A 13737-nucleotide genomic window follows, 5' to 3' on the forward strand; every position below is an offset into this window, starting at 1 on the left:
GTATGCAGTTTGAGTCCAACCAAGATAACTGCCTGCTGAAACTAAAAAAATTCAATACTCATTGAAGAAAAATAACAGAACCCAGAATTTCAAACTTAACATTCTCAGTGTCCTAGACACAATCCAAATTTACAATATGTGAGAACCAAGAAAATGGAAGACATTTCTAAAATAAAACAACTAAGGCCAATCCTAGGATGACCCAGATGTTGCAACTGGAAAACAAGGATTTTAAAGAAGCTATTATAACTATCTTCATTAAAGTGAAATATACTCCCAATGACCCAAAAAAGAAATCTCAGCAGAGAAATAGAAACAACATGAAAAAAGGAAAATCAAATGGAAATTACAAAACTGAAAAATTAATACACTGGATGAACTGAACAGCAAACTGGTGATGAGAGGAAAGAGCAAGTGGACTTGAAGACAAATCAATAGAAATTATCCAATGATAGAAAAAAAAGACTTAAATAAAAATTAACAGATACTCAGAGACAGGCTAGATAATATTATACATGTAATTAGGGTCCAAGAAAGAGAGGAAAAAGAATAGGGCAGAAAACAGCTGAATATTTCCTAAATTTGGTGGAAGACATACATTTATAGATTTCAAGATACTCAACAAACACCGAGTAAAATAAATACAAAGAAGGCACATCACAGTCAAACTGTTGAAAGCCAGAAGTAAAAAGCAAATCGTAAAGACATCTAGAAAAAAACAACCCATTACAGAATGACTCAGTGGGAAGCTGATCTCTCATCAGGAACCATGGAGGCCACAAGACAGCTGAACAACTTCTTTAATGTGCTAAAAGAAAAAACTATCCATGCAGAATTGTAATATCCCACGAATATATCCTTCAAGAACGAAAGCCAAACGAAGAGGGTTCGTTATTAACAGAACTGTGTTACACGAAAGGTTAAAGCAAGTTCTGCAAGCTCAAGAGAAATGACACCGGACAGAAATCCAGATCCTCAAGAAAGACAGAGGAGCATCCGGAATGGAAACGACGACATTGTCCTGTGGGGGTTACGACAAAGGGAAAAGTAATACGTACGACAGCTATAGCATCAAGGACAAGGGAGGGTGGGGACAGAGGGGACAGCTCTCTGTTTTATGTCAAATATTATTATTAAATGTAAAAAGTGAAGTGTGTATATTGTAAGCTCAAGAGCAACCATGAAAAAAACAACATAAATATTCAAAAAATATTTTTAAGAGGCAGAGAAGGAAAAACAGAGGGGAAATAAACAGCCAACAAATAATAAAATGGGAGCCCAAACACAACTGCAGCGGTATTTATATTAAACATGAATACAATGAACATCACAGCTAAAAGAGAGACAATGCAGAATGGATTTTTTTTTTTTTTTAAACAAAGCAAGACCAGTTATATCCTGTCCATAAAAGCTAAACTTTACATGTGAAGACACAGATAGGTTGAAAGTAAATAGATGGAAAAAGATATACTATGCAAAGAGTTAACATAAGTTGTAGAGGGCTCTATTAGTATCAGATAAAATATGTTTTATAAAAAATTATTGTAAGAAATAAAAAAGGACACTTCCTAATAATTGGGTCAATTTACTAAAAAAAAGTAGTAAAAAATACAGAAGCCCTTCTTGACAGAGCCTCAAAAATACATGAAGCTGGAACACTACTCACCAATAAAAACGAATCAACCATATGCTATAATTCAAATGAACCTCAAAAATGTTATGTAAGTAAAAGAAATCAGACACAAAAGACCACATGTTGCATGATTCCATTTATATGAAATGTCCAGAAAAGGCAAATATCTAAAGACAGAAAGCACCTTAGTGGTGGCCTGGGGCTTGCAACAGAGATTAACTGCCAGATACAAGGGATCTTACTGGTGTGATGGAGACGTTTTAGAACTGGACTATGATGATAGTTACACAAAAGTAACAAATTACTTTTTTTTTAAAAAGCAATGCATGAATTCATGGTATATAAATTATACCTTAAAGTTGTTTTTAAGAGTAAAGAGCCCGGCCGGGCGTGGCTCAGCGGTTGAGCGTCAACCTGGGATCCAGGCGACTGGGGTTCAATTCCCGGTCAGGGCACATGCCCAGGTTGTGCGCTTGATCAATGACTCTCTCATCATTGATGTTTCTATCTCTCTCCCTCTCCTTTCCTCTCTCTGAAATCAATAAAGATATATTTAAAAAAAAAAAAAAGAGTAAAGAATTCATGAAGCAAAAATTGACAGAATTAGAGGGAGAAATAATACAATTCCACAATCAGAGTTAGATATTTTAACACCCCTTTCTCAGCAACTGAATGAAAAACTGGGGGTGGGGGTTAAAAAAACACAGAATATCTGAATAACTCTGTCAGCCACCATGACCTACTGACAATTATAGAATACTATGTCCAACAACTGCAAAATATACAATCTTTTCAACTCAGTGGTCCTCAGCAAGGGAAACGGCATTCCAGGGGCTATCTGGCAATGTTGGGAGACATTTTTGTTGTCACATCTTGGGGGATGCTACTGGCATCTATCAGGCAGATGCCAGAGATGCTCCTAAACAACCTATAATGCACAGGTCAGCCCCCACAACAAAGAATTATCTGATCTTAAATGTTAAGTTCCAAGATTGAGAGACTCTGCTTTCAAGTACACTTAAGAGATCAGACCAAGTGTTAGGATTCAAAACATGTCACAGTAAATTTAAAAGGATTGAAATCATACAGAATATATTCCCTAACCACAATGGAATTAAATTCTAAATCAATAACATTAAGATATCTAGAAAAATTCCAAATATTTGAAAATTAAACAGCATACCGCTAAGTAATACATGGATCAAAGAAAAAAATCACGAGAAAATTAGAAAATATTTTGAATTAATGACAACACATATCAAAATTTGTGGAATGCAGCTAAAGCAGTGCTTAAAGGAAAATTTATAGCTTTAAATATATAAATATATTAGTAAAGAGTAGAGCAGGGGCTATCTTTTCTGTTTGTTTTAACTGCTATAACCCTAATACTTAAAATAATTTTCAGCATTTAGTAGGTACCCAATAAGTATTTACTAAATGAATGAATAAATAACAAAAAACTGAACAAGAGAGAAGATATCTAAATGCCAACAGAGATACCTGGGTGGCAGAATTATGAATGATTATCTTTTTATATATTGTTTTCTTTCTTACTTTCTTTTACTCCTCACCAGAAGGTATTGTTTTTTATTGATTTTAGGGAAAGAGGAAGGGGGAGAGAGACAGAAACATTGATGTGCAAGAAAAACATCGATCTGTTGCCTCCTGTCCGTGCCCAAACCAGGGGTTAAATCTGCTACCTAAATATGTTCCCTGACCGGGAACTGAACCTGCAAACTTTTTGGTATACAGGACAATGCTCCACCAACTGAGCTACCGGAGAGAGTTACATTCTGTTTTCTTTTTATTAAAATGTCTTCATTAATTTCAGAGAGAAAGGAAAAGGGAGAGATAGAAACATCAATGATGAGAGAATCATTGATCGGCTGCCTCCTGCATGCCCCCAACTGGGGACTGAACCAGCAACCCGGGCATGTGCCCTGACTGGGAATCGAACAGCGATCTCCTGGATCCTAGGTCGATGCTCCACATCTGAGCCACGCCAGCCAGACCATTCTATTTTCTTAAAATAATCCACAGGTATTATATTTTTTAATTAGCAGAAATTTCTCTAGACCCAAATGGTCCTTCTTGGGGCGGGGGTGGGGGGAGGCGAGGGGGAGAGTATTCTAGCCAACTGGAATCATACATAACTCAGATAGCTAGGATCAGGTTCTACTAAAACTCTTATAACTGGAAAGGAGCAAAAACAAAGAAACATTGTCTCCTGTTAGACAGAAATCTTTTTCTCTACTTAGTTGTTTTAGGAGAGGGGGGGAAAGGTACAAATCTAATTAACTAACTGAGCAAAGTTACTGTAACTTTCTCAATCCCCAGTGCAAACTGCTTCCAGAATTAAGAGCGTGAGAAACCACTGCTCAGGTGCATCAACCCCGCTGGGGGTATCAAAACATGGCACTAAACACTCCCACTTGGCTTTCTCTCTCTCCCTGCCCAGACTGACACAGTCAAAAGCAATGAGTGATCAAGCAATTTTTTTTCTTCTTTTTCTCTTCCCAGAAAAGAAAACCATTTTCTTCCCACCCACAAGGATCTCATTCTGGTCTAAATGAAAATCCAGCTTGTCTCCACGGAAACATACACATCACTAAGACTCCAATACTCTCAGCAAGTACAGACTACATCTTATTCTCCTTTCTTCCCCCCCACTCTGGGCATGGGGATCCCCAAAAACTCTAGTTTAAGAAGAGTGGAAGAGCCCTGGCCGGTGTGACTACGTGGTTAGAGCGTTGGCCTGCGCACTGAAGGGTCACGGGTTTGATTCCTGGTCAAGTGCAAGTACCTGTGTTGTGGTTCGATACCCGCCCCTCAATTCGGTCAGGCATGTGAAGGAAACAACCAGCCAACGGGTCTCTCTCACATGGAGTTTCTCTCCCCCCACCCCTTTCCCCCTCCTTCCCTCCTTCCCTTCCACTCTCTGAAAAACGTTGGAAAAAATATGCTCAGGTGAGGTTAACAAACCAAAAACAAGAAGGGTGGAAGAGACCCTACCTGCCCTTCTTCTTAAAGTTATAATTACAAATCAATGAACAGAACAAATTAATTTATAGGGCGTACATATAAATCATGAGCTTCATCAAGTTCCTGAGTCACTAAAATAATATTCAAATGTGACTCCTTTCCTGGGCTTAGTAGAAAATGTGACCAGGCAGGAGCCCCACGCTGTTCAGCCAGGAACTGAAAATGCCCTGGCTCAGAGAGGTGCCAAACGGCGGGCTTGGGACAAGCTGCAACTACATCCCACCTGAATCCCAGGGACTCGATTGCACCTGGCCGCCCTGCCCACCCCGCCCGCGTCCGTGAAGGGCTCAGAAGCTCCACTGGATCAATTCTGACCCCTGCAAACAAAGCAAGAAGGAGCTGTACCACTGGTACCTAATAAAGCAGTTCTTCAGACAAACTCTGGTTCCAGGGACAGACAGAGACATGTCTTAAAGCCACTGAGAAGCAACTGAAAACCACAGGTTTGCAGAGCAAAAACCCAGTTTTAATGGAAAGGGGGGAAATTAACAACAACAACAAAATTAAGCTCCAACTGGCCCTGCAAATCTTATGACCCAAGCAAAGAACCACCAAGGGAGAGCTGAGGCTGCTCTGTAAACCCCCGCGCCTCAATTCTGAGGCGCCTTGCTCAAGGCTGCCGAGGGAAGTCAGCACTGAATTACCCCCTTAAAATAGTTTCTCCAGGTCTACTGCAGAATGAAACTGTTTTTCTCCAAAAATCCGGCAGTTGACATTTGTACAGCAATCACAAGCAACATTTACAAAGGGTGAGACCCAGGAAAAAAAAAATTATTGTTTTCTGAAAACACGAAGGCTCCCACAATGAGTTTTCCACAATTGGAGGAACTAGCAGCCAGGCAGCCACAATGGCAAGGCTCCCCCGGGGGCTAATTTGCTGCTAGGGATCTAGAGCGGTTTAATCCCACTGTGAGATTTCACAAATGTGGGTCTTGGCAATTCTGACTGAAGCTCGGTCTAAAGGCTGCCTGCCCTGAGCAGAGGACATTGCTCAAAGGAGGGCCAGTGTTTCTCATCCTGGGCAGAAAAACTTCACGGCTAAGTGTTCTTTTACAAGAAGTCCTCAACATTTTACAGAACAAAAAAAAAGCCTGCAGGTTATGTATTTTCTTAGAAAGTAGAGAGCTTTCTAACATTAGAGAGCTTTCTAAAAACGGAGGGCATCTCCTCAGGAGATTGAGTTCCCTGTCTCTGGACAGGGTCCAGTGGACGCTGGTGACCAACTGGCTATAACGACACTGAAGGGACTCGAGCGACAGGGAGAGAAGAGCAGACAACTCCTAGGATCTTGTTCAGTTGAAGGATCTAAGAAAATGGAAGTGATTATCCAAGAAACTCCAGGGAAGAAACACTCTTGCCTCAAATCATCTAGTACTCATTTCGGGAGGAATAAATGTAAGAATAAATTTGATTGCCCCGTCCTCCTGAAAGACATACCCACACACGCAATCACTTCCACAAACCACCTATAAATGGCTGGAATCCCATGGTCACAAACTACAGTATCACCCAAAATTTCCAGAGAAATCTTCGGGCTCAGGCTTTTCCATCTATGGTAACCCTGCAGGAAGAAACAGGCTAGGTAATAGCTTTTTTAATACAAGTATTTGAGATGCAATATTTGCATTTTTGGGGATCAACTGACCTGTTCATAGACAAAAAAGAAAATACTAATAAAACTGAGCCTCCCTGAAAATCGAGTACTTACTACAAGATAAATTTAGTAACGTGCTTATTTCAAAAATTTAAAAAAAAAAAATATTTCATTGATCCAAAAGCAGGTAAGAGAGAAAAAGAAATATAAAATAGGTGTGTTAAATAAAAACAAAGAGTAGGGTGGTAACATACTGCCATTTACTACGCATATTAAACACCACCACAGATGTTTCCAGAATTCAGGAAATTCCAAGGGACCTGATTTCTTCAGCAAATAAATTGCAAGGAAAACGGAGGAGGGGTCACCTATAGATTAAGATGCAGACTGACCAAGTGCAATGTGTGGATAATGTATGTATCCTGATTTGAATTAAGCGACTATTAAAAAAAAAAAGAAATGAAAAAGTTTCATAGAAATTTGAACACTGAGTGAATAGTGATTTAAAGAAATTTTTTTTAAAAAGTAATTGTACTTACGTTTAAAGTAAAAAGAGCAGAGATAGGGAATGTCCGGCCCACGGGCCATACACAGCCCGTGAAACCATTTGATCCAGCCCTGCCAAGGCAACCGCAGGCAGGACTCAAAATTCAATAAATCTAGGAGCTTTTTTCATAGCGAATTTTTAAGTTGATAATTTTGTATGGCCCTCGAACGATGTTATAAATATCCAAATGGCTCTTGGCAGAAAAACGGTTCCCACCCATTTTAGAGATACAGAACAAAGTAATGAAGAAGCTACAAGTGACATGATATGTAATCTGAAATTTGCTTAAAAATAGACCAGTTTGATGACGGGGAGAGGGTGCGGGGAAGAGATGAACAAGACGGGCGATGTGCTAACAATCACTAAGCGTAGGCAATCCACACACGGGATTTATTATACTATTCTAATTCTGTACTCATCTGAATGTACTGGAATATGAAGCACAAAGAAACAGAAGGAGACAGGAAGGAGGAAAGGTCTCCAGGTAGATAAGTACATGTAGAAAATGCTTTGGCAGGGCATATTTGAAAATGTTCATGTGGTTATCTCTGGGCTAATGCGATCACAATTTTTAGAAAATGTTATAAATTTATCATCTGTGGGTGGGGAGACTGCTGGTTGACTTTTAGTCTCTTTTTGCTTAGCTCTGTTTTCTAATTTTTTCTACAATGAACAAACCAGTGTTGATTCCAAAATTGTTTAAAAGGACAGAAGAAAGACTGTCAAAAAACAAAGAGCCTTCCAATTAAATCCACATATATTAACTACTTCTGTGCTATAGCCCTGTTGCAGAATCTGATGAAAACTACTCTCTCCCCAGAAAAAAATGCACAATCCTAAAGGATTTTTCATACAATGTCAAGAAACTCTGAGACCCCTGATGAGCCCACAGGCTTCCTATGTTGCTAGTAATTATCGTAAGTAATAACAGCTGACATTTATTGCATACGCCCTATGTGCCAAGCATGGTTCTAAGTGTTTTACAAATGTTCACTCATTTAATCCCCCAGCAACCCTATGAGATAGGCCCTCTCATTATCCCCAATTTACAGATGAGAAGAGTGAAGACAAAGAGGTGGGACAGTCTGCACAGGGTCTCACAGCTACTGAGTGGCTGAGCCAACATTCCAAGTTGGCGGCCTGGCTCTAGAGCCAGGTTCTAACTGCTATGTTACAAAATTAAATCAAATATGACAAGCAAACATGACATCCAGAATCATATTCTGGAGATCATGTCTTCAAATTCATCTAACACTAAGTGCCCACCATGTGCCACACTCATCCAAACACATACGCTCACCCAGCCCCCACAACAGTGATATAAGGACTTACAGTAGTCAAGCCTGTCTTCTGACTTCAGGTCCACCACACCACACTGCTCATTTCCTTCAAGTTGGGGAGATGGTCTAAGTCACACATAACCTCCTTGCAACCACAGTTCAATGTGCAAACCCTAAAATTTATCCAGGATGCAAAGCAATCCAGTTGCTGAGATGTGCCCTCCTCGCTTTACTTTAGCCAGCGGAGACATCTCAGAGGGAGACATGCTTCCGAAAGTTTGCACCCTAGGTTCATATATATAAATATGTCCACTTACACTGAAGACAACTGCTGATGCTCTGATATCACACTGCACTCACACACAGCACGGCCTCTACAAATATGCACAAGCAAACTGCATGAGAGCCCGACCAATGCTTACAGTTTCACAGTTCAAGCATCGAGTTTCGTTGGTGAGTGTTCCCTGAAAAATCTCATGGACCCAGGTGAGTTCTGGTTTATTGTTCTCTGCAGGTTCATTCATGTTGCCGTTTTTTAATTTCCCGTTCTGCTTCTCCTGTTTCTTCTCCTCCTGCAGGATGTCCGCAATAGTGTTCAGCAAATAATTTAAAAACTCGTGAGCATCCTGCTGCATGTAGTTATCAAAGAGATCTGGAAAAGAGAAGGCCATTATTTCAACCTCTGGCTCTTAAAAAGCAAAAGAAGATGCTCAGTTTTACATGCCACACTTCAGTTTGTATGCTGAAAGGCGGGGACAGGTGTGGAGGACATTCATTTCTATTTTGCAGCTTCAACAGGTAAGTCTGAAAATAATTTTTGGTTATTTCCATTTTTTACCACCCACCAAGAACTGAACTTCCCTAAAAGTCATCATGTAGATAAAAAGCTAGCAAAATTCCTTTATTCTTAAAAAAAAAAAAGCAGAAATTACTTGATAAGTTCCCTGATAAAATATCAATATTTAAATATGATGTGACCACCAATGATCAATTATTCATTCTGTAATTTATCCAGAGCAACTGCAGTCTCTTCCCAAAGATCATACTGAACCCTGGCCCAGTCTAGAAGCAGCTTCGATGAAGCACATACGGGAGATGAGGGGTGCACGTGAGAATGTATCCATCCGATAGCATCCTGAAACCAAATACAGATGCTTCCAGGAGCCTGCTGCTGTTCCCTGCCATACAGACAAACGATCTAGAGATGAATGCAGCTGGGAGACTTCATTATTATTCACGTTCACAACGAGACTCGGGCATGCTCTGCTTCCTTCTCCGATTATTTTTATTCTGGTACATATAAACTACAACAACTGTAAGAGACAGCAATCAAATTAAATGAGACTTTATATAACAAACATCCGATTAGCTGTGCAAATCTGTTGGACTAAGGCTGAAATCTAGGATAAACACACGTTGCTGCCCCGCTGGTGTGGTTCAGTGGTTAAGCATCGACCTATGAACCAGGAGATCACGGTTCAATTCCCCATCGGGCACATGCCCGGGGTTGTGGGCTTAATCCCCGTAGGGGGCGTGCAGGAGGCAGCTGATCAATGACTCTCGCTCATCAATGATGTTTCTATCTCTCTCTCCCTCTCCCTTCCTCTCTCCCTGAAATCAATAAAGATATATTTTAAAAAAGCAAAGAAACACAAGTTGCTATATCAAATATTTCTATAGTCATAAAAATTAGCAACGCAAAACTTCCGGAATAACCTAGTCTCTACCACCACTTGCCCCCCCAAAAAAGACAGAAAAAGCAGAAAAAAATCAGGTGAAAGCAGGACATTTTTATCATAGAAAGGTATCAATTTAATATCCTTTTAATTGTCTTAGGCAAATAAAAACCAGAGGTATTATTTTCAAAACAGTAGAGGCCCTGATTAGATAATATGCATTTACTTTAATCACTTATAACAAGTTTATAAGAGAGTAGTATTTTATTCAATTATTGCATCAACCTATCTCTTCCACTCAGTGTCCTACTTACAAGGCTGCCTTGGGCAATTTTCCCTCTTACAATGATCCTACCCAGAAAAAAAAAAATGCCTTCCAACTGTGAAACAAATAAAAAGACGATTCCAAAGGGAGGTGACAAATCTGAATTTTTTAAGCATATTTTAATCCAGTTTTGGTTTATGTATACTGGGTGGAAAAAAATATATATCTTTTCTTTAAAAAAAAAACACCTGTATTTGAGTAGTGGGCCATACTATTGTCCCCTGGGGGGAAAAAAAGATTCATTTTGAGGATACACAGCACTGTCCATTCTCCTCATTTCAGACCTTAAACACATGCACCTCCACACCACTCACCATTCTCTTTTCTCAGCCTGGAAATGAACTTCTTCGGTGGGATGACACCAACCTTCTTCTTCTGCGTGGCAATGCTGTGGAAAAGGTCCGCCAGGCATGTCAGCAGGTTTTCCTTCTTTTTTTGCTGGGCCTTGTATGCCAGCACATTCTCACGGAACGGCCGGCAGAAGTACAAGGCCTGAAGCACAGAGTTGCAGTAGCACGTGTTCCCGAACTGCCAGGGGACAACAGGGACAGTTCAGATCACGGTCCGGGGACGCGCCACCTTGGGAACGGGTGCAGAGAGGGAGAAGGGCCCCCTCCCTCCACGAGCCCGCCTGGATTTCCCGGCATCCGAGTCTTGCTCGCCGGGTCAAAGAGCTAGTCAACCACTCGAAACCGGTGACTAGCTGACCAGCTGGGGGATGAGCACGAGTCTACATGACCTGGTGCCTTGCTAGCCCCCCAGCATCTCTGCCTGGATGAAACCACCCAATGAGACCTTCTGGTGCTAAAAACACAGAGGAGAGAAAAAACTCGACATAACAAGGAGACCCAGAAAGGCGGCTGGCTAAATAAAAGATGCCACACGGCAACACATCGAAACTCCTCTGACAGCAAAAATAAAAATCCAAGTAAAAAAGAAACCCAAAAACTAGGAACCACTTGCTCAGACGAACCGGCCTTAGCTGAATGGGGCATTGTTTTAGTGTTTCTTTCAAGATTCTAGCGCCCCTGCCCACTGGCTGCAGACCCCATTTCCTTGCTTCCTCCTGAGCCACGGAGGCAAGGAGGTGGCTCCTTCAGGTCCCACCAGCTTCCCTCTCGTGACTCCTAAATTACCCCTGCGCTTGTTTCTGCCAAGACAGTGACACAGTGGCACTCAGCTCCTGGCCTCCTGCAATCAGATCAGGGCCTGCACAGTAATGTTTGGTGCCTCTCAAGCCCCACAGATACTCAGATGATTAAAGAGGGGAAATCATCATCTCAGTGGTTTTCACTGACTGGAAAACCAGCTGTGGAAACACACAGCAGAGGCGAGCACCTCGGAATGTTTCCTACATAGTAAAATGACAAGAAAACACACACACACACAAAAACCCTAAGGAAATAACAAGATTAACACCATTGATAACAAAACACTGTATAAGATTGAAATAGAGCACGAACACCTTCTCGGGATTGGCTGGTGGCTTGCGTGCCATTTACCCAGGAGCCAGACAGATGCTCCGCCATACTTACCGTGACATTTCCACGTATGCTAAGACAGAACATTTCCTATTTTTACATATTTTAATCTACTTGGACACAACTTCGTCATAGGAGACAAACCTCTTTTTAAAGAAAACCTGGAATGTTCATGAATTACCATCCGAAGTGAACATAAAGCTATAAATGTAGATCTCACAATGTTCCCACAAACTAGGAAGCGGCCTCACTTCTCCCCCCTAGTCTGCATTTGTACTTCCCTCGGCCAGGGCAGGAGTCCCACTACTTGGATAGCTATCTCCAGAGAGCTTAAGCAGAGGCCTGTGCACAATGTCCGAAAAAGACATTGTATTAAAATTAGAAGTCAGTATTTCACCAACACGATGCCCTATATTCCTGTACCTTCCCCTTCCATTCTTTTCTCTTTTACGCAATGGGTTGCCTTTACCCAAATACCCTTCAGTATTGCTTGGTCCTGATCCAGTGGACAACTCCTGGGGAAGAAGAGGAACTAACATTCACCAAGTGTCCACGATGTACCTCAGCCTCATGTCAAGGTCTTCAATAGGAGCTCTGATTGATCCCTCACTATAAACCAAGAGGTAGAAACCAGTATGATGTCCATTTTACAGATGGAGGAAAGGAGGCTCAGAGAGGTCAAGTGACTTGCCTGAGAGCACACAGCTAGTGAAAAGCACAGGCAGAACTCAGACTTGGGTCTGTATTACTCGGAAGCCAATGTTCATTCTTTCCATTATATCGCAGGCAGCATTCACTTGCAGAGAATATTTCCAGCCTCCCCAGTGGAAATTACTACCTATCACACCTAGGGACTGACTGGCTAAGCTCAGGGCAATTGTTCCAGAAAACCAGGTGCCTATACTTATGAGTTAACACTTGATGTCACTTAAAGCTCCACATCGGAAGAATGCTCATGAGGATGGTGGGTGGTGCCGCCTTACTACTTGGTCATAATCAGCTTATCAAGGAAGCAGGGCCTGGTGAGTCTGGCCATATACAAGGGAGACACTGCTGAACACGGGTAAAATGAGGCCAAGGGATTCTGAGATGAACTGGTCCCCTACACCCCACCCCTGCTTCAGGTACCACCACCAAGTTATACTATTAAACAGTTACTGGTGATGGGGTAGTAACAGTGTTAAAGCTCTGACTGTACTGATACATACTGAAACAAAGACTGCCTGAGGGGTCTATTTACCCAGAGGAAAAAGGGAAAGAAAACATATGAAGGCAGATTTGGCTACAGAAGTTAATGAAATCCTCTCTCAAAGGTATGTACAAAGGAAATCCTTTAAAATACAGGTGGGAAAAAAATGAGAACCTGACCCAATAATGCAGTAATTAAGCCCTTTTCAGAGACAACTTACATTTTCAAACACTGGACTAAACTTCTCCCTCCCCAACATGTGCCACCTCTTAGAACTAAAGAACATGAACAATTATCTAAAAACGGTTGATGAAAATGGCAGTGGAGTTGATTCAAGTACTCTAAAATGTCTGATAAAAATAATACATTTTTTAAATACTTACATTGACCAATCCGAAGTAGTGTTCATTGATTGGAAACTGCTCTGGACCGATGTCTTTTTCCAGAGCAGAGGCATTGGTGCCCTAAAAGAGAAAAATAACAAAAGCTCTGTTGTATGTAAAATAGACAAAGTAAAATGATACTTGAGAGACCACTTGAGACAAGCATCTCCCCTGGCTGCCCCGGTGTTCGGTGGTCATGCTGAAAGAAAAGGGGTCAGAAGTAAACCAGCCGTAGACCCTCTCATCCAACTGAGCCGTCCCCAAAACCTGTTCTTCCTGGCATCAATGACCTCCTACTGTGAAAGGAGTTCGAGACAGGCAGAGGAGCAAACTGTCATTAAGAGCTTCTGAATAGCTCAGAGAGCGGTGGCAGCTTTAATAATCTTCGGTGGTGTGTAGAATCATCCCATCACTTTCTAAGTCAATTTCTTCATTCTGATCAAGATTTATCACACACCCACCAGGTGCCAGGCTCTCACAACGGAACGACGCAGACGTGGATGCCTGTTCTCGTGGAGCTCACATTTCAGCGGACGAAGACAGAAAAAGCAAGTCCACTGGACAGAAGGTGGTAAGTGCAGTGGAGA

General features: G+C 41.4%; 1 protein-coding gene across 2 annotated transcripts in view; it reads right to left on the bottom strand.

Annotated features, from left to right (window-relative positions):
* The window catches only part of USP46 (ubiquitin specific peptidase 46), a 54527-nt gene that overhangs the window by 18854 nt on the left and 21936 nt on the right, over positions 1–13737 (bottom strand). For both annotated transcript variants that reach the window (XM_081117339.1, XM_081117340.1), the window contains 3 exons: positions 13151–13231; positions 10412–10625; positions 8519–8748 (listed from right to left, as the gene is read on the bottom strand). In XM_081117339.1, coding sequence (XP_080973465.1) covers positions 8519–8748; positions 10412–10625; positions 13151–13231 — 525 coding nt within the window. The remainder of the gene's footprint in view (positions 1–8518; positions 8749–10411; positions 10626–13150; positions 13232–13737) is intronic.

Source organism: Miniopterus schreibersii (assembly GCF_964146895.1).
Source record: "Miniopterus schreibersii genome assembly, chromosome: 1".
Taxonomy (NCBI): Eukaryota; Metazoa; Chordata; class Mammalia; order Chiroptera; family Miniopteridae; genus Miniopterus; species Miniopterus schreibersii.